This window comes from Fringilla coelebs (genome assembly GCF_963513975.1).
Source record: "Fringilla coelebs genome assembly, chromosome: 6".
Classification (NCBI taxonomy): Eukaryota; Metazoa; Chordata; class Aves; order Passeriformes; family Fringillidae; genus Fringilla; species Fringilla coelebs.
In genome coordinates this window covers 32,379,942-32,405,532 of record NC_140034.1, presented here as the reverse complement: position 1 = coordinate 32,405,532, position 25,591 = coordinate 32,379,942, and the positions used below count along the sequence as shown (strand labels likewise).

General features: G+C 38.9%; 1 protein-coding gene across 1 annotated transcript in view; it reads left to right on the top strand.

Moving 5' to 3' along the window:
- Positions 1-25,591, top strand: part of GPR176 (G protein-coupled receptor 176) — a gene marked incomplete at both ends in the record, with an annotated part of 30,140 nt that overhangs the window by 2,759 nt on the left and 1,790 nt on the right. Inside the window, one exon of the mRNA XM_084207961.1 lies at positions 25,055-25,307. Within this exon, the coding sequence (XP_084064087.1) occupies positions 25,055-25,307 (253 nt within the window). The remainder of the gene's footprint in view (positions 1-25,054; positions 25,308-25,591) is intronic.

Genomic DNA, 25,591 nt, shown 5'->3' with positions numbered 1-25,591 from the left:
GAATTTAATTTAGGTCCCTGCTGCACACAAGCATGTTGTCACCTGTGAGTGAGATGCCTGTTATGGTTTTCTTTTCTCCCATTTAAGACCTTTATTTGGGTCCTGTGGGAAGACTTGGGACACTAGGATAAATTCTTGTGTTAGTTCTCACTGTGATACGACAGAACAGTGCTGTTTTGAGTGTTTCATTACATTTGCTGAGGACAAGGAAGAGTCAAACCTTTTTTTCTTTATTTTAAGTATGGACTTACATAAGGCTCCCTTTCCAAGTGACTGAAGTTTTAATAGCTTTCTTTTTTTCAAAGAAGATTCTTGAGATCAGTTTTGTGGTGAATATAGGAGTACAGCAAAACCGATCTGCAAGGCATATTTTTCTCTTGCCATTAGAAGGAATCAGTATGCAGACACTAATTATTACTTCAGCTTTGAAAGAAGAAAGAGAGTGTATCACTTCTGAGTTTTGTTGGGGAGACGTCACTAGAGATGGCTGCAGCCTCTTTCAGTAGAGTTGTGAGCAGTAGGGTGAGATCTTGGAAATGAAGAGGATCTCCAAAGAGCTCTTGGAACCAGTGTGCACAGTGAACTTAGTTTGAAAGGGAGATAAAAATGATGGGTGAAATGCAGTGGACAATAGCACCTTCTCAGGAAAAGGGAAAGGAAGACCAGAAATAAGTTTTGAGGTAGATGAGGATGTGGGCTCTCTCTCTGAACATGGGCTTCCCACAGTTTACTTACTGGCATATAACGTCACAGCAGATAAGTAGAGGAGCTTATGAGTTGTGGTTTTGCTGACAGGTGTAACTGAATGCTCATGTCATGTCAGGTTTTGCTAAGATTATATCCCATTGTAGAATTATATGCAAAAGTGTTCGGGTTGGAAGGGACCTTAAAAATCATCTTGTTCTAGCACCCCTGCTGTGGGCAGGGACACCTTTAGTTAGAGCAGGCTGCTCAATGCCCCATCCAACTTAGCCTTGAACACTTCCAGGAACGGGGCATCCACAACTTCCCTGGCCAATCTCTTCCAGTGTCTCACCACCCTCACAGTTTATTCTTCCATATATCTAACTGAAATTTCCCCCTTACTGGTTTGGGGTTTCTCTTCTTTTCATGTTTCCAAGGCCTGAGAATCAACATTTGTTCCTGAGGCTATTTGACTATGTTCACAATTTTCACATTATATAAAACTGAATTTCTTCTTTAAAAAAATAATTATTGTCAGTTGTTTAGGAAAAAAATCCACACGGACAAAATTGATGCAATTTACAACGAGAAAAAGATGTCCTCAGTGCTGATGTCTACTCCCCAGACTGAATATGCATCTTACTTTCTATGCATTTTTTACTAGCTGTATCCCACATAATCCCAGATCCAGGAAGCTTTCCAGACATTTTAGATCAGTGCCTTATTTGAGGTTTGGGGAATTAAGCTCTATGTTACTTGCTCTTTTAGCTTCCTAAATCTGTCCTGTACAGAAGGAAATTTAACTGGAAAGGCTGAGGATGCTCTGCTAAAGTTTCAACTCTTATTTCAGTGTTTATAGTGCTTTTTGGAAAGCCATGGTTTAGATTGGTTACCTCCTGGTTTCTAGCCATGCTTTGAAAGAAAATGATGTGCTTTGAAAGAGGCATCCAGTATCACAGTGCAAAGTGAACCTCTGCTGCCTTCCTGTAGGACAGGCTTGCCCCTTTTCACAAGGATTTCCCAGTCTCTCTCTGCCCCTGAAACTGATCTTCTGCTTGTCTTGTTATCTGTGCAGAGAGATGTAGAACAGTATTGCAGCAACTAATTTTTAAAGGGATAGGTCCCTTATGGGGTACAAACCTGAGGTAAGACAGCCTAGGTAACAAACATTTGCCTACTGTTTGTAAAGGCAAGTGTATGTTAGCATAAGGAATAAAATATCTAGTTTTGAATAGCTACCAGTAAAGCTTGCCATAGGCATCTTCTGTAAAGAATGGAGCAGGGAATCTTGAAGTAAAAAATACTGCAGATATATGACTCAAGGCTAGACTGAGAGAATTTTTAAAGAATGAGGATCATGTCTGCAAGAGCTCCAGCCACAATTTATGGCTGTGCCCACAAAAAAGGGTAGAGTTACCTGACAGTAAGAAACCAAAAGGTTTGGGGATGGAAATGATGATGTTTTGTTTCACTGGTATCACACTTATAAGTGTCTTAGATGAAATCTTCAAAACCAGGGACTTTGTATAGATTAATTTAGTTGCCGATTAGCTGAAATAAAGTTTGGCAAAGCAAAAAGTCGCTGAAAATCAAGTCTAAAAAGAAGCATCAGGCAAATGACGATATGAGTGGTGGTTGCATGTACTACTAACTGCATAGAAATACCATATTGCAGTACCATAACACTGTAGTAATCATTTTCCCCTGCGGTTTTGTATCGGTGGTTCTAAGCCTCAGGAGTCATGGACTGCGCAGCAGTTAAGTCCAGTCCAGGATGACTTGGTAGAGCCAACCTGGAATAGATGTTATGCTTTTGTTTTTTATGTGTATTCAGTTGAACTACTAAGCAATTCTCTTTGGAAGAAAAATTGAGTTTGAGGAAAGGATGAAGAAGAGGGGTTGTGAGAGTGCTGGGGCCCCTGTTGCCATGGAGACCTCTCTTCTCCCCGAGCTTCAGCAGAGACGCCTTGTCTGGCTTTGGCTGAGGGGCCCTTCAGGTAGCACTGCTGCTGCCTTTTATAAGAGAGGCTTTGGGAAAACAGTCCTTTACCTAGCCTGCAAGTGTGAGATGCAATGATTTATACCTGAAATGCATGTGCCTGATACTGTGGGGATAGTGTGTGATGAAGAGTTCCTCAGACATATATTGGGGGGGTTAACCAATGTCTCTAAAGATCATGTGTGTCAAGGATGTTAAACTGGTGCCTTGTAGTCAGCCATTGATCCCATTTATCCTAGAATCACAGAATATCCTGAGTTGGAAGGGACCCACAAGGATCATCGAGTCTGACTCCTGGTCCTACACATGACAGCCCCAAGAATTACACCATGTGCCTGAGAGTATTGTCCAAATGCTTCTTGAGGTCTGCTGCTGTCCACTTCCCTGGTGAGCCTGTTCCAGTACCCAGCCACCCTCTGGATGAAGAACCTTTCCCTGGTATCCAGTCTGCACCTTCCCTGACAGCTTCAGGCCATTCTCTCAGATGCTGTCACTGGTGGTCACAGAGAAGAGATCAATGCCTGCCCCTCTGCCTGCCCTCTTGAGGAAGTTGCAGACTGCTACTATTTAGGGAGAAACTGATTCATACCAGTCATTTTACTGTCTGTACTCCTCTGTGAACACTTTAATGAGAGCTATGAACCACAGCTCTTTAACTAAGTGACTGGACGTCATGTTTTGCTTTTTATTGTGAGTTACAGTTGCTGAAACACCTGCTGGTGTGTATCACTCCATTGTTTTGAACTTCGGTGAAAATCTAGATATGACATTTTGTATTGATGTCATGGGCAGTAAGTTAGTATTTCAGGCATGAATGAACCCACACACTTGGCAAGAATTTTAAATAGTGTTAGTTCTGTTACAGATTTCATTCAGTGGCTTGCTATTAGGCAGGCGTCATGGACTCTTAAATGAGTGGTTTTTTCTATTCTGTTCATCTTTACTTTCTTATTTCTGTGGTGCTGGAAAAAGTATGTTTGCCACTGAGGAACATTTTTCAAGATCTAGGAAATTGTATATATCTCCATAAAAGGTGCTGGCTGTGGTGCAGAATCCTTTAGGACAGTAGAGGTGTTCCTGGTGCAGCTCCATGTCCTCAGAATGAGCAATAGCAAGGCTGAGCACGCATTCTCAAGAGGCACACATGCACACAATACATATATACCCATTACCCATGAGCAGCCACACAGACTGACACAGAAAGAAAATGCAGCATTGATACAAGGAGTATCAATGGCCTCATCCTCTTCCCCTCTCTGGCTGCTCAGGATGAAAGCCCATTAGTATAAAATATATATGTGTACAGATATATAAGCCGGTATGGATCACTCTGTAGCAGCTAGTCCTAGACTCCCAGTCTGCCGACTAGCTGGCCTAGGATCCTCTTGTCTCCCAGTTGCCTCACACACAGACACACAGATGTAGATGGCTCTCTCCAGTAGCTGATCCTACTGCATCAGTTGCCGGCCAACTCTCAGAGCCCTCTTGTCCCCTGTGGTTACCTGGATCACGCCTATGGCCACACCAACACTGGCCTCCTGAGCATCTCCTTCTTGCTGGCTGGTCTGGCTTGATGTTCAGTCGTGATCACATGCTGACACACACCCACACAAATGCTCACTCTCTGTCTCTCCAGACATTGCCATCCTGATGCATCAGCCCTGATGATCTATGGTCTTTCCCAAGTTACTGCACTTGGATTTCTGTTTGCTCACAGGTCCACGGAGGAGAGAGCCATGAGAAGAGTGGGCAGTGGAGTTTAATGAGATGGGACAGACTGTGCTGATCAGATGCAGGGTGTGGCCAGACCAGTGCATGAACCAAATGACAATTTATAGATGCCTTTTATCTCATTTTCCCTCTGGTCTCCTGCATTTTTTCCTACTCAAACCACTGTGGCTGGATACCTCAAGCTTGGACTGTAATATAAGTCACCACAGTGGGAACTTGAGATAAGATAAAGGGGATGCTATTGTCCAGGTGTTATCTCAGACCTAGAAATATTAGAAATGCTTGGGGAATGCAATGTTAGAAAAGCTTGGGGAGAAGAGTCTGTCACTGGTAATGGGCACAAATAATGCTGGATATTCAAGCCACAAGGAAAGCCAACTCGGCAGCTGTGCTGAAATCAGCTTGGATTCCCTAAAAGGTAATTCTGGTAGGGGCGCATTGCAACCACCAACTCACAGCCCACCAGCTCAAAAGAAGGGAAAGAATAAGCACGTGGACTTATTAGCCTTAGAGGTGAGGAAATAATTTAGCCAACAGAATAAGAGAACTGCGTAGTCAATGAGCATTAATTCCCTTGTTTGCTAGGATGTATGAATAGCAAAAAGTTTTGAATGACCTTTGGACCCCCACCACTGAGAAGCCCTGGGTGAAGAAGGACCATCAGAATATCACTGGATCCACAGTTGGTGACTATTTTCTACTTGATTTCTCCACTGTTCCTCCTCCTTTTCTATTTCTTCCTACCTCACATTCATTGTTAAATAAAATCTGTATTATCAGCTTTGGCATATAGTCTTGTTTTCTGGGGAGGGTTTGGGGTGGGGGCTCCTTTCTCTGAGTAGGATTTTGAGGTTCCCACACTTGCTGTCTCCCTGGTCCTTCATGGAGGTGAATATTTCCTAATATAGGCTACAAGACACTTTTTTTTGATATTTGGTTAGGATGAGACTCTGAGATCGTATAGGAGATGTATACTAGTGGGAATATCAATGTGAAATGCTTCGCAGTGAAAAAAAAAAGGATTTAATATACATCCTGTAATATTTAAAGAAAATTTTCCATATTAACAAAGTTTTGTTTTCCTGTTGTAATTGTTTTTGATCCCTGCACCCAACCAGCCCATCAGAGAATTTATAAATTACTCTAAATAGTCTTGGGTGTCCAGTATGGGAGGTCACTGGGGCAACAGCTAAGTTGAATGCCCAAAGACTTGGGATTTCTCCATGTTATGTTTCCTATACTTGCTGTCTCAATATCCAGCTAGGAAAGAGTTGTCAAAATGTTTTGATAGTGGGGTAGGTACTGCTAGAAAGTTTGCAAATGGCAGAAATACTAGTGAAACAATTATTGTATTGTACCTTTGTTCATCTCACTGCTGATTAAATGCTCTCCCTGCAGGAAATACAGCCTCTTGTTTTCTGAACAGTACTGCTACATGTAAGCCTTTTTTATTTTTAGCATCTTTAAATTAGATTTAGCTGCTGGAAGCAGGGAGAAGAACTGGTGCCTTGTAGTCAGCCAGCTTCCACGGAAACATTGCAATAAGGAAAATATCCTGGACTGGAAGGCTGGCTGAATAAGCAATTGCATAACCTCTCATGGTAAGGCATGAGTTTAGCCAGACAATGCAAATGGCAAATATGGTAGTAATGAAAGCAGTAGTGAAGCTGAAATGGTGATGGCAGGGAGAGCTCTGATTGTCTTACTCTCTGCTCATGGTCTTGCTGTCATTGGCGATTGCTGGGAGATTGCTGTGGACTGCTGCCTTTTAAATTGGTTTATTAGTTATGATATTCTATGCTGTAATTGACATTCCTTTCCATTACAAATAGTCTGGATCCTAGGAAATACAGTCCTTCCTTCTGTTCTGCCAGTTCTCTTGGGAGGGGGTAAAAAAGCCTCTAGTTGTTTGGGAGACAGAGACTATTTTTAGTCTGCTTTTTTCTAGCACCTTTGACTTATTTTCTTGTCTGTCAAAGCAATTCCATGCAAAGACTCATGAATTTCTTCCAGAAGACTGATAAAATTCAAAGTGATCTTGCTTCTGGTGTAACTTCTTGCATCTTCTTCCACAAAACTTTTGTCACTTGGCATATTTCCAGACCCCAGCAGCCTTTACTTTTGTTGTACCTGTATTTTGTGTGACACTAGATGATTTCTTTGATACCACAGAACACACAAAAAAGTCAGTCATAAAAGGGGCTAAAATGCATTTTCTTCTGCTGTTGCCTGAATTAATTGGAACAAGTGGAAAACACTGAGGTAGGGTGTTTTTTTTTTTTGTTTCAGTTTAATAGCTGGAATTTTTTAGGAGTATCTACAACAAAAAGAGTTGTCTGCTTTGCCTTTTCCATTTGTTGTATGAGGCTCGTTATTTCCCATTTCCTGCATTAGCTACAGCCCCTTTGGATTGAGTCAGTCTGAATTAGGGACTTCTCTGCCCCTGAGCAGATAATCACAAATATTGTGCTCTGGCCAGTAGCATTGTTCATTTCTGGAATTTGGCTGGCACATTGAGCTTAACATGTTAGTTTTTAAAAGTTTTATTAGTTTAGCTTGTCTTTTGCTTCCGTGACTAAGATTGCTGTCCCCCTACTGTACTCTAGGATGGTGCCTGTGTAAGGTGCTTAGCAGTGAATTAAGACGTGGTTGCTTGGCAAATGCTCGGAGTAGCCTCAATAAACTCCCACTTACCCAAAGCACAGAGCCACCAAAGGAAGCAGGCCAGTCCCAAACTCACCAGTCTTGCTTGGCCTTCCCCCTGCTCCTGTCTTTCCTGGGCAAAACAGTTGTGCCACCTGCCCTGTGTGATTGCCCTTTGTTTGCTACATGTACTCCCAACACAGAGAGATAAGCATTCATCTTATTTTCTTTGGCATGCACAGATGCCCTGTGATGGCTGGACACAGCATCCATTTTTTTTTTATTGGCACCTTGTGTCTCCATCTTGCCTAAGTTCAGTCTGGGAAACGACCTGTATGTGTGCAGTAACACTGTGTATATGACTGCTAATCATCAGGGAATTACAAGGGGATGTTGCCACATACAGCATACCATTCTCTGACATGTGCCTGGCTTTTTTTGAGCCCATATTTTAGAAGATAGATGCTTATTTTGCCCAGTCCACACAAACATTGATGCATTAATAGAAAATGAGGACATTGAAAGGTACATCATGTACAGGTCAGCAGAATTATTATTATACTTACAGAAAAAGCTGCAGAACTCAATAGTCTATTACAGAATGTTCTTTTACTTCACTTATAAAAATTGTTATCTGTTATCCTTATTTTCATCCACTGCAGTTCTCTAGTGTTCATGTGAGATTTGGTTAAGTATTCTATTAAGTATTCAGTATTCTATGTCTGCACTTTAATTTGAAAAAAAGAATAAATTGCTGCCAAACTAAAATTTTTCTGACTGTAACAAGCCTTTGTAATAGGACACCAAATACATCCTTTTTTTAAAAATTTGTTTTTTAAAACACAGTCAGTAGAAGAAAAGAGATACTAAACTCCAGAGAGCAAAGGAAAGAGTAAAAGAAGCCAGAGTATGTGAAGGTAGCAGAAGGAGCAGTGGTTGTGATGTGCATAGAGATTTGTACAGCTGAAATTGTTCAAAATTGTGAGTGAGTTTTGGCTGTCTGTCCTGAGAAGCCATGCAGATGGATGGTCACCATCTGCTGAGTATTGGGCTTGGGGTGTCACCCAAAGAATCATCCTCTGCTTTTGCAAAACTGGGCCATAAGTGTCTTCCAAAGGTAACATGGCTTCTTAGGGAATACAGTGATCTTGTCTCAATACTCCTCCTATTTGTGGTCTCTCATTGTAGACAATGGTCAGGTTGTACCTTTGGAAGCTCTAGAAAGAAAATTCATATACTTTTGATTTTAGAACCGCCCCCCCCCTCCCCCCCTCCCTCCTACACACTTCTATCATGTTTCAATCAACTTATTTTTATAATAAATTTTTATTTGAAAAATGATTCACTACACTGGAAGGATCTTAATTAGAAAATCCCTGCTGGTTGTTGAGTGCTTTTAGTTATTCTGATTAATCAGACACTACCACTATGTGGAAAAATTCTGCCATGATATGGAAAGTCTTTTAAACAATTTGCTGCTGCTTAGGGGTTCCCTAAGATTGATTATAAACTGAGATCATCACAGGAGCACGCAATAAAATAAAAACATTCTGTGCTTTTTTAAACTCTGTTGCAAAACTTGTAAAGAACTGGAATAGAGACTGAAATCTGACTGTAGATATGAAGGTGAGTTGCACAAAATTACCTTGCTCTATGGAAAAGACAGCAGGAAGACCAAAGAGTTTTCTTACATCTCCTTTTTACTGTTTTGGTTCTAAACCTCCTGAGAGCAATCAGATATTTTTTTGAGATGTGTCATTTTTGGCATGGTAACTGCTGTGACTGCAGCATATAATAGGAGTCTCAGACTAGTAGTATGTTAGGTAGCTCTTAGGGAGTATGCTTTGGTTTTCCTTGCACAAAGGAGTAGGTGTCAGGAAGCTCAGTGCCATGTCTGGAGCAATGACTGCTCCAGAACTGCTCTGTCCCTTCTGTGTAAACTAAAGGTAGAGTGGAAATATGCTCTTTAAAGTACTTGAAAGAAAGTGGATTTAGAGAAGAAAATTACCCACTAATATCTTTAGTAGCCAACAAATACAGCATGAAAATAGTCTTTGAGAATCTTCATGTTTTTAAATGTCATAAATTAGAAATAAAAAAAAAAATACCCTAAAATTACCCTTTGTAAGTGGACAAAGAGGCAGAGCTGTACGTTTCTTTTTCAACATTTGTCCTGTTTCTCAGTAATGTAAAATTGGTAAAGAAATCAGTTAATAAAGTTAGAATAGAGTAAGGAAATAATTTCCGTGCCAGTTGCATTGGATGACAGTTTTAATATTTTTTTCAGAGCAGTGAAAACCTGGTAATTGTACTATCAATATACATCATTCATCTAGATGTGATATTTGAAAGAAATGGAATTTAACCAGAAAATGCCTTCTGATTCCTCTGGTAGGCTGTGGAGAGGAACACTGGGGCCTGTCAATGCTGATCACACTGGGGCACGACAGGTGATGTAAGGAGTGAGTTGTTGAGAGAAGAAGCATCTGCTGGCAGCTTGGCCTAGGCCCTTTGTTGCAGAAAGAATTAGAAATGGTGCTTAGAATAATACAGGGAAGTTTCTGACTTTGTGTCTCTGGGAGGCTAACATTCTCTTAATATTCCCAGCAGAGCTTGGACTTGCCATGTGTGAGATGCATACAGGAGGGAAGTCTCTTCCTCTCTCCTTCCCCGTCCCCCATCTTTTGTATTCCAAAGAAAAACACCTGCCTCCTTCTTTTATGGGCTGCATTACTTTGATTTATTAACCTGATGGAAGACTAGAGGAAAACGGCCCATCTTCTCTTCATTCTGTTGTCCATAGCAAGGAGAATCAGAGATGGCCTGCAAGTCCTGCTTTCCTCTCAGGACTTGTCACAGGCTTAGCATGTTTGAGGGGGCAGTAAGGTGTAGCTTTATGATCATGTTCCTCTAAGGAAGTATTGGGACAGCCAAATTCATTGGTAGTGCTTGCTTCAAGGCTTAAAAGTGGCTTCAGGTCTCAGTTTTGCATTTTTTTATGGTTTTATCTTTTCTAAGATAAATGTAAATTTGTAATGTAAATCTTCTTGTATTTCCTACAGAGACACTATCATGTTGGCAAAGGAAAGCTAGTTAGGAAATATTTCACAACTGCTTCATACATCAGGCAGCCTGCGATCAGTGGGATGGCAAAAATAGAATATATAAAAATGCTTCCCAATTAAATCTCCTCATTTCCAATAAATGAAAATAGTCCATTGGTTCATTCCCCAATTCTCTTAGTGTATGGCAATATAAAATTTACTTTTGATTTCCATTTTGTTTTCAGAATATCATTATCGAGTCACATTAAAAACATGCAGCCTTAAGAGAGTAGTGTCTTCTACAGATGCCTATAAGGGAGCTTTCTGTACCCAGGCAGGTACATCTGTGGTTTGTGTGTTTCAAAACATTGCAAAAAATAAAGCTAAATGACTGCCATCATATTGTAATGCCCCCTGAAGCAGAAATCACTAGCCATGTGTTTGATCTGGAAGAGCTACTTTTCTTAAAACAAACCAAAACAAGCAAAAAAAAAAAAAAACCAAAAATCCACAAACAAAACCCTCAGACATGTTGTAAATTAGATGTGAAATAATGGATGCATTGTTTAGTCTAACCACTCTGTACCGTCAGATTAAGACTATTATAAGTAGGCTATTATAATCAGGAATTTAAAACCAGTAATGTCTATACAACTCAAACATTAATAGTTCAGTACTTTTTTTTTGATTGATGCATACAGTAGATGCTTTCTGAAAAATTTATATAGCCATTGTATTTGTCAGTTCCATCCCTATTAGCATATTTTGCCAATAAAGCTTGAAACAGTAAATTAACTTTTCTGTCCTTAAAATACCAGTAGTTTTTGATTGATTGCTGTTGGAACAGTGAGGCGTGAACAGAGAAATTAATAATCTCCAGTAAAAACAATTTTACAGGCATCAGGGAAGTTGTGAATCCTGCTTGAGGATGCAGGCTGGGATGCCTTGCTCTCCTCAGGGTGCAGGTTCCACTGTGCTCTGTTGAGCAGCTCAGACAAGCAATGGTTGAACGAGTCAGGGTTTAACAATGCCTTTGAGTTCTGATGCAGTGATTTTTTTGACAGCATTATAGTGCTAATTTCTGAAGTTAATTTTTAATTGAATTTAAATTTGAATCCAGAGGCAACTGTAGCCTCTCACTGGAATGCTGTGGGCCTTTTGTTTTTTCTTTCTTTACTTTCAGTCTAGATTTAAATTTCACTGTTTAAATTTCAAGTTTGTTACTTGACTGCTGAAGGCTTCCTTTACTGTGCTCTTAGAAAAGAGGTTGCTTCTGAATGCACTTCTCATAAATTAAAGCTTTTAAAGCAGCTTTACAGTTTGTGTCACTCTTACAGTATTAGCACAGAAATCCAAGTGGATCATGGATATGGACCATTCACAGGTTTCTGTATACATAGGAGTGGGTTGTCAGGACAGGCAAAGGGTTGTCATATGGTTTCCTGTGCAGAATATTTTTCTAGGAAAGCACTGGAGTGTTGCAATCTGATGGTAATAAATGCCTTAAAAAAAAAAAAAAAAGGGATCACTTCAACAGAATCCAAAAGAAATCCATATGCTAGTTTGCTAAAATGAAAGCATCTTATGAGATATTATCTTATTATATAGAAGCAGCTATTTTTCCTGCTGTATTTACATAATTTTCAAAATATGAGAGATTATTACAATTATGTAGTCTTAAATTATTATCACAGTGAAACCTTCTGTTTGCTTGTATTAAACTTACCCTTGAAGTTTACACAGTGATTCTCATGTGGGTTTCCCCAGTACACATCTAGAAGCAAATTCTTTTGAACAGTTACTGACAGTGGGTTGTTTCCCAGTGGCAAATCAGAAAGAGTTGAGGTAATCTCTGACAGTGGATTGTGCTGTTCTTTGAGTGTCTCCTCATTAAACATTACTGATGCTTGTATTGGCACTTCAATAACTGAATGGTTTATTACAATGTCTCTTAAGTAAACAGAATTTCTGGAATGCCTTTTTCTTGATAAGTTTTTTGAATAAAGTGTCCTAGATTGAATTAACATGAGAAAAACAAGTCATATTCATTTATTTGTATTTTAAGATTCATTCATAGTATTTTCTTAGTGTAATCATGGTGATGGTTTGATTTTGGAACTTCAGCGATAACAAGCCTGAGAATTTGTTAATGAAACCTGAGAGTAATTTAGTTATATGATATTGTTCACCATATGCACTACTGTGTGTTGGGTTTTTTTTAAACTATTCCAATCTTTCTTTTTCAATTCATTTATCATATGTTTTTGATGCAATTTGCTCATTTTTGGTGCTAGTTTTATGCCTAGTAACTTCTCCTAATAAAACAACCCGTGCACATTCCAAATCCAAAGAATACAACTGTGCTATTTTATTATGAAGTGATTTTACATTTGTATTTGTGAATGTATTTATTAAGTTGGTTTTGTGGTCATTGTTGATACAAATGGGTATAATGGTGAAATAAAAGTGCTCTAAAGATTCAAGTAATCTTCATCACAAATGAATCAAGAGGGTATGTTTTGAAACTATGTTTTATCAATGCATATAAATATCGTAAGGGCAAATGTCAAGAGGATGGGGCCAGACTCTTTTTGGTGGTGCCCAGTGACAGGAGAAGAGGCACACCTTGAAACACAGGACATTCCATCTGAATATGTGGCAAAACTCCTTTACTTCAAGGATGACAGAGCACTGGAACAATCTGCCATGAGAGAGAGAGTATGGAGTCTCCTTCTCTGGAGATATTCAAAACCTGTCTGGATGTGATCCTCTGCAACCTGCTCTGGGTGAACCTGCCTTACCAGGGGGTTGGACTGGATGATCTCCAGAGGTCTCTTCCAACTCCAGCCATTCTGTGAAACAACTGATATATTGTCCATATCAAAAATAATGTGTGGTTAAGAAAAACTAAATCTTTGATGGCTTCTGAAAGGCATCTGAAAATTATCAAAACCACTTTGATAAGGAAGAATTTAGTCTTTCATGTGCAACAGCTTAAATTGACCAAGACCAAGAAAAAAAGCAGAACTGGTTTGTACTGCCTCTATCTGATGTAACTTGTATATTATTACTGTGGTCTAAGATTGCTGTCAGTGGTGTCTTTGTTTTATTCATAGATGACATTCTTGTAATAAAGCATTCTTGCTTTATTGCTTCTGCTGATGCTTTCACACTTATTTGCTTTTGTTTGCATTTAATTCAGACTGATCTTGGTATTTCTGTTGCAGGTCTCCACAGACAAATCCCTAAATGGCTCAGGAAAGGATCCACTACTCTTTGTTGTATTAAGGTCACAAGTTGAAGTATGCCAAAACCCCTGTAGTTAAATAAACAAGAGCTTTTTCTTTGTCTCTGCTGTCTTGGAAGACCTTTTGGATTTGTCATAGTGATTTTTGAGGGACTTTTGAAATATGGGATCCTTATCTTGCTCTTCATATTCCATACTCTGAAGGTACAAAATATGTCCATGTTTGCTTTTAAGGTAACAAGACTAATTATATGGTTATTACTGAAAATATTGCATCCAGGCAATGGCGGTACAACTTGAAGGGTTTTCATGTGTTAATGACACATTTTATTCCCTTAATGGAGAAACTGAGATCACATATTTGGAATATATTTTTGTTGCTACTTTGTCTACTGAAGGCAAGAAAAATTGCTGAATTGTTTTTACTTTCTGCTTGTTTCCATGTGGCATAGAGAGATGCAAAACATTTTCACCTGCTGACAGTGGGTGACTCAGTACAAGAGAAGAGCAATTACGTAAATGTATCATCCAAACATTCCCAACCAGTGTGACATGGTGGTTTTTGTAGGAAAGCAAAAGACAAAAAGTGTGTGAGAAATGTAAAAATTCAAAATATGAAATATAAGTAATACATGCCTTGGTTTGTAGCAGTAAATGGGTTGAATGTTTAATAAGCAGAGGTCAATCACACAGCTACTAATGTCTTGGTTATTTGTGGATTTACTGCCTGTGTCACAACAAGAAACGTTGTTTTTGAGATGGTGCAGAGAACAGATGCAAGAACTGTGGAAAGCTTTGCTAATGAGCATGTATTTGTATATGTGTGTTGGAAAACACAGCAAGCTGCAAGTGATTCGAAGCACCCACTTGCTGATTTGCCCCAGTCAAGCCACTGCCTGTGTGCTGTGTGTCCTCTTTGGTGGAAGAGGTAGGACATGCACATATGGAGCCTCCCTCTCATTTCTGCTGGAGGCTGCTGTCCCTTACAGGGTTATCTGTATGCTGCATGTGTCTTAGGTTCATTTAATTTTTACATGCATATGGTTAATTAATGCATGATTTACCTTATCAGGTCATACATACATGCATACATACACACACACACACACATAGATTTAGATATAGATATAGAAATAGATATATAGGAAGACAATGAAATATGTTTTCAGTTTCAGAAAATAAAGCTGGAAACTAAATATATGTTATATTGTTCGAGCTTTTTATCATTTTTTCACATTGAAATCAGTTTGATTTTAATATGCTAAGAAGCCCAAAAATTCCATTTGCCAGCAAAGAGATTCTGTTCAGCTGCATCTATCAGCAAAACACAAGTTTAAAATTATATATTGCATGCAGATGATTGATGAGGGAGATTGTGTCATCAGTACATGATATACCATGCTGCACTAGTGCAGTGTAACACACAGCAAAGTACTGGCAATGTTGTGGTAGGTTTCAGGGTACATTATCTTCTGCTGTGTCCAGCAATTTATGAAGTTCAAATATGTATGTCTACTTGCATTTCTAACACTAGGGAAGAAAAGCAGATTTAAAGCAAAAATTACCATCTTCTCTTCCTTTGCCAGTATGCCAGTCATCTGGATTATTGGAAGGTTAAATAAAATTAAAAACTCTTTCAACACATCAGGGGTGTATTTGGGGTGACTGCTAGCAGTTTTACAGCCTATCTTACTATCAGAACTATTTTGATGCTAGACAGTGTCCAGACCTAGACTTTAAAAAAAAATTCATATTCTTAAGGTAAAGAAAAATTTCAATGTTTCTCCAGTTTTTCTATATTAATCTGGTTCCATTTACTACAGTTGGTCTTGGGCACTTGCATGTTGCTCTGGATTCTAAGCCATCAGTCCTAATGAGATGTATTCCTGGCTTTTTTTAATTGAATAGAAGTGTTAAGTACTAATATTATTTTTTTTCAGTGTTTCCTCTGAAGGCATTTGAAGATTGAAAAGTTGAGGGCCATTTCACTAAGCCCAGTGTTATTCTGGGTTTAACAGTGCTGTTTTACAGAGAATGGGCCTATGAACTGTGTCTTACTGGGAGGATTTTGAGCCAAGAAAAGGGAACTCAGTTATAAAAAGTAAAAGAAAGCAGATTGGGAGGGGACAGTACAGAAGTCCAATAGTTGAGTTCTGCGGGAGATTGTAAAAAAATAAGGGAGAAGAATTCTGGGGAGAGTCTCTGCCAACAATTGATTCTGTTAGTGAAATGCTTGATCAAAAAAAAAACTAAAATTGTACTTCAGGCTTCTATATATTTTAAGAAAAAAAACCAAACCAAATCAAACCAAACCCACTTGCATTCTGTCAGGCCAGAAATGCCACCAAGAAGAAACTTCACTGTTTCATCTTAACAGTGAAGCACCTTGCCTGCCCGGAGTTATTCCATGGGGGCACTTCTCTTCGACAGATGGGATAAACCTGAGTTGGTTCCATAAATTCATATTTCTTCAGAGAAATGCCACACTTTGGTAGCTAAGCAGAATATTTTTCCATGTGATTTTTTGATAGTATTTGATTTAGGATGATAGTAATTTTTTTTAAACTCCTGGTTTCTCAGGTGTGTGTCAGAGTCCCCAGATCTAATTTCTTATTCCTAGTGAGTATTACTTTAGTACATTTACAGGGCTGGGAGGAGTGGAGAGAACCATTCATTACAGTCAGCTGGCAGGGAGGGAAAAAAGCTTGTATCTAAATATAATGTAAACTAATCCCACTGCACAGGATGTATTAGACATATGTAATTCCTGTCTGAAGACATCTGTGTTTGAAAAATGAAAAGCAATTATGCCCAGCTGGTGACCTGGTAAATAGTTGCATGGCAAAACTATATAAAAAATAAAATTTTGTTTCTAGTAAACTGGCACTTGGAGAAAGGGAAGCACTGGCAAACTAATGCAGGGATGATGTCAGACCTTTCTTGGTTGTATAGAGCAAAAAAAAGTCACAGGACTGTGAGGTAGGTCCAGAAATAATTTCTGATCTATGAAATAGCTGTTGGTGTGATATCTTTCAGCTACAAACTCCCTAATTTCAGCTGTAATGGGGGATGAAAACTGGGTAGGAATTTCTTATAATCAAGAGCTCAAGATAGCTCTCTGTTAAGTGTCATTCATTTTAAATTGCGTATATGTCTCATTTTTCCCTCAATAAGCAAGCCAGGGAAAAACAGCTACTCAGTAATTTAGTAAAATTAAAATTGTCCAGCTGGTTGTATAGGCTGCATAGATCTCACATATGCACTATACTGCAATATAGCACAGCAATTAATTTCTAAGTTTTGTCTGAAAATCTTGAGTGAACAACTAGAAAAGGACTGGATACAGAAGAACTAATTTTGCATAAGTATGATATTGTTGGACTGTATCTGCACTGCATTCTGGTCTGGCAGCATTTTGTGTAAGGGTGGGTATGAGGGTAAAGACAGGAGAGAATAAGGTTCTGAGCAGCACAGGAGGTCATCAGGTTGAGTGTGGAAGGTGGGAAGTTGCTCCTGTCAGCTGTTGATGGTGGAGCAGCTTACAGCCCAGGCCAAATGCTGGAGTTGCTCTAAACCACAATTTTTTTTCACAGGTCAAATGCTGGAGTTGCTCTAAACCACAATTTTTTTCACAGCCTCTCAAGGCATGTCATGCAGAGATGCCAGGGGTGCCTGGCAGGTTCCTCCTAAAAGAACCTTGTTAGGGACCGGGGCTGGCTTTCTAAATGAACATCTGTGATGTGAGAAGTCACATCTTTGTGACCTTACATCCTTACTGGCACCAACATTCCTGCCTATGAGTTGCAGGTGCTTGTGGGAATCCAGACAGAAAAGGTGCATTTGAAGAGCCATGTCTGCACTTATGTAAGGAGGTTACCAACAAAAGTGACAGCAGGCTCTCTGCAAACAAAGAGGTACAAAGAGGCAGATAGCAGTGTTATTTAAAAACAAATCCTAAAACTTGCTTGTTCCTGTGTTGAGACTGCTATTTCCAGTTAGATTCAGCACAGTGGTCAGGGTTGCTCAAGTAAATCACTCTGCTGCATGACACAGTCCTCTCATGACAATACAAGTTCAAACCAGCCCTTTTTTGATTAATTTATAAAAGAAAGGGACAATTGCTATTCCTCTTGTGCCAAGGATGCTGAAGAACAGATAGATTGTCCATTCAGGAAGATAACTGGCTTCACCTGCATTCCAGGTCTTGTGTTTCACTGGCAACATCAGACTGGCTCTCTGAGGAAAGAAGCCTTGTGTAAAGTGGCCAGGGGTTTCACTAGCTTTGTTGGCAAAGGAGATTCAGGATCCCAAATTTCTGCTAATGATTTCACATATGTTGATGATGTGGGCATCCAATATTTCTATCTCTTCTATATCTGTTCCTTGTATTTCCTTTCTCTGTACAATTGGTCGAAAAATTGGTCCCTATGGGGAAATCTTATGGAGATCATGTAAAATCCTCGGTTTAAAAAATTTGGTTACATTTTTGTACTAAGACTAGTCCCTTAGGCACTGTGATTTAAAAAGTTGCTAACTTTGAAAAGACTTAATATTGCTGTTATTGTTAGAACAGTGCATCTGGACACTCTTTTTTCAGTTTTTCAATTTCCTAGCTTAGGTTTGAAAGATAATGCTACGCTTTGCTGCCATATTTTCCTGACATGGGAACAATCCATGGTTCTGAAGTTGCAGATGCAATATTCTCTAAACTTTTTTCCTTCCAAGGTCTTGAAGAGTTTCATATTCTTTGAGGAGATTGGTTTTAAAATAGAGGCCAGGAATTCAGGCAAGTCAAGTGTACTTAAGCAAAATAAGGAGGTTTGTAGGTTTGTGTTGTTTTCTTGATGGGCTGAAATGGTCTTGATGGCTGTAGAAGGACTGTAGTTTATCAAAAGGGAGAAAATGATTGTTCCTGTCTAGAAATTCTTTCCATTTAGTGGGATAGCAGATACAAAAGGTGAGGTAGGAAAAAGTGGCAGGGGGTATGAAGAACTGGAAGATTACGACTGCAATGCTTTTTTACCTTCTTTCAAGTAAGCATATCTGAAAGAAATACAAGTGGGAATACAAGACCATTAGCAGGATGCAGTTACTTTAGAATCTCTCTACAGACAATAAACATATCAAATACTAAGGACAACAGTAAGAAAAAAGTCACAATGGAAATACATTAGTGGAAAATTTACATAGTTATTTTGACATTAAAAATACCATCATATTATATAAGCTATGTTTGCTATAAGTATAATTTAAAATTTCCTCATATATGTTTTCTACTTTTGCTCTACCTTCAGAGCAAGTCAGAATAGCAGCTGCCCATGGATTATGTAGGCAGGTTGTGGCCTTGGATAATTCTAACAAAAACCAGTAACCTACCTGATCCTGCAAGGAAATCTTTGTTCACTTTGTGAGACTGAGCTGCTATGAACTAGCTCCTTCCATGAAACCTTGTAACTACACATTGCTGGGAACAGAAACCACTAGATAAGTATCAGCCTTTAAATGAAAGGGCCAATATATATTAAATCAATGCTGAAACACTCTGCAGGGAACTACCCTGTGCTGGGCAAATTCCTGCTTTGTGTGGTTCACTGGACTTGATAAATCTCTTACATAATTATACTTCTGAATCAATAGTTAGGATGAAAGTAGGAATGTGTGAATGAGAATTCTAAGAATAGGAGTGAGAAACATCTTAAAATTAGGGAGTTCATCTGTTCTATGAAGGGAAAGGAGGTTTGGCATACAGCAAACCTTGTTCGAAGGTAATTCATTTGCAGCAGACACTTCATTTTGGATATAAAACATTTGGTTGCACATATGCACATACTGAAATTGAAAGAAATATACTAAAATGACAAATTAAATACTTTCCCACTATTTTAAACTAAACTGAAATTGTTATTTTATTTTGAAGTTTGTAGCAAAAATATTAGAAAAGGTTGGATTTGGTTTCAGGAAGTTTACTTTTTGGTTTAGTTTTATGGTCTTCTTTTGTCTATAAAGGTTATTTGATCAGTGTCATGGCTACACTTCTTCAAAGTAATATAAAAAGAATTATAAAGACTTATAAAGAATTGCAGGAATTTATCCATGCTTGAGCAGGGTTTGGCCAGCATGATCTTCAGAAGTCACTTCCATTCTGTGATTCTGTGATAAATGTACACATTTCTTTAATCTGTGTAAGCCAAATTGTATCCTGATATATCCATATTCTTTCTGGAAATGAATAGCTAAATATACATATTAATAAGAAAAGTTTGATAGCTACCTATTGTGAGTGCCAAAATGTTTTCAATTAACCACTTTTTTGGAGTATGTCAGAGTAAGGTCTGTGAAAAACACCTTCCTCAAAATACGTGGAAAAACAATAATAAATAGTGTTGGAGAGCTGGGAATTTAGTCACTCTGGTGTTTCAACACGAGAATTTTTCCCATTCATCATGTTCACAGAAACTGTGACTTTTTCAGTTAGTTTTTAATGAACAATTTTAATGGCTAAAGCCTAGTTTCTAACCTTTTTTGTGGCTTCCTGATTTGTTTTTCCATAAAGAAGGCTGCCAGCTCCTTCCCTGTGACAATGCAGAGAGTGTGGGTGGGGTACACAGAGGCTCTCTTCTAGGAAGGATGGCTGGATTCCTGGAACCCTGCTCTGGAGGGAAGTGAGCAAGCAGAGGATGTCAGGTTGTGAGGAGGAGGATTTTGCTGGAGAGTGGACTTTGTTTTGATTCAGTTGTGTGCTGATTAAAGTTAACAAAAATGTAAGATGGAGGTCATACCCAGCTAATGGATTGAGTTCCATGAATTAGTTGACAAAGAGCAGCATTTATTTATTTATTTATTTAGACTGCATGGCAAATGCCTTTCTTCAGATAAGTGTCTCTGGTTTCCATGGCGATCTTACTTCTGCTTGTTAAAGGTATTTTTATGACTCTCTCACATTATTTGAAGTAGTGCTAAAAGCTAGTGCTTCAGGACTATCTCAGCTGTTGATGCCTGCATTTGGCAGGGAAATTCAAGGAGTACAAATTGGAAGAGGAGCAAAAGTAATTTTTTCTGCTCTGAATCAGACTAATGTACTCTGATAACATTTCATGGTCAGAAAATGTTGCTGTTCGCAGATTCAGTGAACTTGAACCACAATAAAGGCTAGGAAGACTTTGGGGCAACATGCTGTGGTGAACCACTGTATTTACTTTCTCAGTGTACTTCTGTACAACTTAATGTACAATGTAGCTGTTTATCTATGATGTTTCTCAATTAAAAAAAAAAAAAGTAGGGAATGACTGGAAACAATTATTTTTTCAATCTCATACCATAGAGTTGGCATATAGTACCTGGAGATTTATTGAATGTTGATAGTTATGATAACTAATAACAGGATAAAATTAACTCTGACTTGGCAGGATTTAAACACGTTTCTAAAGTGAAAAGAGCTGCTTCTCATGTAGTGGTTGCCTTTAATATTTCACATTTCTTTTTTAATTGGACAATTGGTCAAAGGCACAGATGAGCTACTTACAGGGAACAGCTGAGGTCACTTGGTCAGCTTGGAGGAGAGAAGGCAGAGGGGTGACCCCATTTCAGTCTGCACCTTCCTCAAGGGGGGCAGCAGAGGGAGGTGGTGATCTCCTCTCTCTGGTGAGCAGAAATGGGACACAAGGAAATGGAATCAAGCTGGAATCAATCAGGGGAAGCTGAGGTGAGGCATTAGGAAGAGGTTCTTCACTGAGAGGGTGATTGGTCACTGCAACAGGCTCCCCAGAGAAGTAGTCACAGCACCAACCCTGACAGGGTTCAGCGAGTTTCTGCAATGATGCTCTTAGTCATAGGGTTTAGTTGTGGGCAGTCCTGAGGGAGTCAATGAACCTCACTGGGCCCCTTCCAACTTCAGCTGTTCTATTCTAAGCTTGATTTTTCTGTCCTGCTCAGTCTGTGTACTAAGAAGGTTGTCACATAATGTCAGGTGTCGTAAGGGTTTTATGTAGACACGGCTCACTCTCTGAGAAGACCAAATATATGCTTCATCTTTCTGCATTAGTGGTGGAACTTGGCAATATGGGATATGCTTTGTGACATGTGATTGTTTATCTCAAGTTCCTGACAGTATTGACTTATAGGAAATTGCAAGATGCTGCATCTTCCAGCTGTTTGTTCACTCCCATTTTTCTTGGATGCTTCTCAGCTAACCAGTACAAACCCCATGGGAAGTTTGGATCCAAGGTTATGTTGCTCTAGAACCACTTATCCAGCAGAAACCCTTCTAAAACTAACCTATGGTAGAAAATGACAGCTTTGCCCACTGTGAGGATGTGCAACATTCCAGTACACTTGTACCCTAAGGAGAATAAATTTTTCCCAGGTTCATCAGTGAATGACTAATACATGGAGAGTGGAAAAGAGCCTCTAGACATTGTGACAAGATTCAGAGCACAACTGGTATTCAGAGCACAATTGTTTATTGAATTACCTTGTTGCCTGGAGCAGTGTTATCCTCTTCCATGGAAAGAAGTTGCTGGGGAAAACTGAGGAACAATGAAATGGGAAATGTTTGTAGTTTTGTTCCAAACTTCTTATATTTAATGCCATGCAAAGTTTCTGGTGTAATTTTTCCTCTGCTTTGTGATGTACGAAGGGAAATAGTTGATTTGAAGGCATCGGCAAAAAGATCTACCAGTCTATACTAAAGCTGATCTGTTCATTAGAGCAGCTTATTAATAGAAAAATCGTAGTTGCAAATGAAAAAAATAATGTTTCCCTGAGGGATATTTTTTTACACTTCATTCTTCCCATTTAGGATCAGTCAGAACAGAGCTAATTTCATTTCCTTGTGACTCTCTGATGTATAAATGACAATATGACATAATTTGCAGAAGTAATTAAACAGCTGATAATACATGGTCTTGCATGAAGCTCCTCTGCAGGACCCTGAAGAGAAGTTTAGTAGTTCTCTAGAAGTTTCTGAAGTATTAATGAAAACACTTCTGAATTCTTTTAGTTTTCCATTCTTCATTTATATTCTAACAAAGGTGAAACTTGCTTAGGAATTAATGTTATAAAATCAATGCAATTGAAACTAGATAGAAGATCTAAATTCATTTTAAACAAACAAGCACACAAAAAAAGCCTGTTTTCTCCCCTCTCCAGGACATTGTAAAATATATTATTACTGCTACTTTTTAATAGCTGGAGAGTTGGAGATATTTTTGAAAGCAAGTGGTTTGATTGACTGAGTATCTCCTAGCAACTTAAAAAGCTTTAAACACAACTAATTGAATACTGCCTGAGGAATACATTGTCGAGCCCAAAGCACCTGCCAAAACCAGGTGATGATTCCTTTCTTCAAAATACATTAGATATTAGAGATGTAACTCAATATTTTGTCAGTATCAAAAGGAATTTGCATTAAGACACATGACATAATATATAGAAAATTGAATCCCAAATGACATTCAGGTACTGCAGACTGAAATAGGAGGTGAGGTAGATTTTAAAGTTAATATTGAATGCTTCATTTGAAACAGTGCTGTTTTATCAAGAAGCAGAAGTAGACTTTTTGCTAGTTCTTGGTACTTGCCACTTGGTATACACATTGGCTGTGTGAATGGGAATATGGTCTTGCTGGTATTTTACATGGACAGCCATTGGAATACTCTACTTGGCACATAAAAGCTTGGGTTTTTTTTTGATTGGAGGAGAAATCAAGGCAAAGAATGATAAAGTTAACAGAGAGAAGTTTTGGGGGACTGCAGCTGCTTTTTCATATCTCAATCAGCAGCTTAAGATGCTGTTTTCTCTCATTATGTCTATTTGTAGGTAACCTACAAAAACGCTTACAAATCTGCCACATAAATCAATTACACTTCAACTCAAAAGAACTTCTGGTAAGTGTCAACAATACAGAGTATCCAAAATGTGGCTGTTGATATGGTCTGCAGTAAGAACAATTTAACTTTGCTTGGAGGTGGAAGCTAAACTCTGAACACTGTCCAGCTGCAGAGAATAAATGGAGTTGTCTTGTCGAGCAGTATTTGTATGCTGGTAGCTATGCTTTAAGTGATCTACTGTACTGCACAGTACAGCTCTGGGAGAAATAAAACAAAAGAGGAAAAGAATGTCTGTGACGTCAGGGCCGGAAAGCTGGGACCAGGTTACATGATGTTGTTACATGATGTTACATGAGTGTGCCCCACTCAGCTGTGCTAGCAGAGAACTTTGCCTCCATAGATCAGAGGGGCTGAAGCACTTGATCTAGACAGGCTAAAGTAGTTGGGTTGTTCAGCCTGGAGAAGAAAAGGCTCCAGGGAGACCTCATTGTAGCCTTCCCATACTTCAAGGGGGCTACAAAAGAGCTGTCTGGAAAGGGATTTTTTACAAGGGCATGTAGTGATAGGACATGGGGAAATGGCTTTAAGCTGAAAAAGGGCAAGTTTAGATTAGATATTAGCAAGAAATTCTTTACAGTGAGGGTGGCGAGGCACTGGAACAGGTTGCCTATAGACATTGTGGATGCCCCATCCCTGGATGTGTTCAAGGCCAGGTTAAATAGGACTTTGAGCAACCTGGTCTTCTGGAAGTTGTCCCTGCCCATGGCAGGAGGGTTGGAACGAGATGATCTTTCAGGTCCCTTCCAACCCAAACTATTCTATGATTCTGTGATCTTTCTAAAGACAGATTTTTTAAAGGAGAGAGAAAATCCTGTGAGTTTTACAGTATCTTGATATGCATTAGAAAGGGCCCATGCTGTAAGAACTTAATTTACTCTTGTTCTGCTGCTGTGTAAGCTAGAATCATAGGGAAATTTGTGGAGAACTTGTGTCTATCATATGATATTTCTTTCTGAGATTTGGATGGAATGCAATGATAAGGGAAAAATACTGTCATAGATAATCCTGGTTTTTTTTTTTCTGAACGTCTGCTTCACTGCTATCCACCTACCCTATTTGAAACAAATGTGAAGAGCTTGAATATCTGAATCAGCAGGTTGCATTCTGTGTGTACTTCTGTGAAGTTACGTGCAGCAAGCGTTTTTTTTCTGTTCTGCTTGTCCCATTTGTTTTGTTATTATGTACATAGAGAGTGTCTTGGGGGGGGGAAGGTATATTTCTTCTGGATGTTGCTTTACACAGCCCTGTCTGTGCCATTGAAGTGGTCAATGAAAAAAAAAGCAAGCTGCTGTAATCCACTTACAAACAGATTAAAACTACATACTTATATTTATATTTTAATTGTATTTGTATTTAATTAGTGTAAATTTGTAATAGTGTAAATTTTTATCTTTAAAAAAGAATTCTGTACTATTTATTAAAATATGAATACTTTAGCCAGTTTCTGTATTTGAATACTCAGGATAGACCATTTAATATAGGAATCAACATAAGTATTTAAAAATATGGTTTAGATAGTTTTCTTAGCCATTTGCCTCTGAAATCCCCTAATCCATTCATTACCAGAAGCTGGGAGGGGATAGCTGGTGTATAATATGTTTTCAGCCTTCTGATGCATGAAGCCACTAGCTCTTACAGACTTTCTAATTTGAGCAGCATCGTGATCCAAATCAGTGATACCTGGCAAACTCCAAACAATTATTTTCTTTTGCAGTACTAGGGAACATTCAAATCTGTTAAGATTATTGTTATTAGGGCCTGGGGTTAGTTGTTTGTTTGTCTGTTTTCCTGTTTTTATGCTTCCTGTCTCTACTCGCAGGTAACATCATGGTGCTGTGGTCAACTTGCAGAACATCGCTACTCAAATCGGTAACAAACCGGTTCATTAGGAATTTGGCCTGCTCGGGGATCTGTGCCAGCCTAGTCTGTGTGCCTTTTGACATTGCTCTTAGTGCCAGTCCACACTGCTGCTGGTGGATCTATACGATGCTCTTCTGCAGAATTGCCAAGTTTCTGCACAAAGTCTTCTGCTCAGTGACCATCCTTAGTTTCCCAGCCATTGCTCTTGACAGGTAATGAAGAAAATTTGCCGTGATCCTGGATTTTTATTTCTTCCTTCTCCCCTTGTCTTGGTAAATGTGGTATCACTATCTGTAATGCACACCAATATTGCAACTGCAACAGCGTATCAGTTGAAAACTTGTGCCTGCCTCACAAATAGCACAAGCTCCTACTGCTTATATTGAGAAGTGTGAAAAGTTAGGTCTGTCATGAAAACTCTGTGAGCTTAAAAGTCCACAGCAGTACTCCAGTAGTAAGCAAACAATCAATCCATCTCTGAAATTTGAAGTGCATG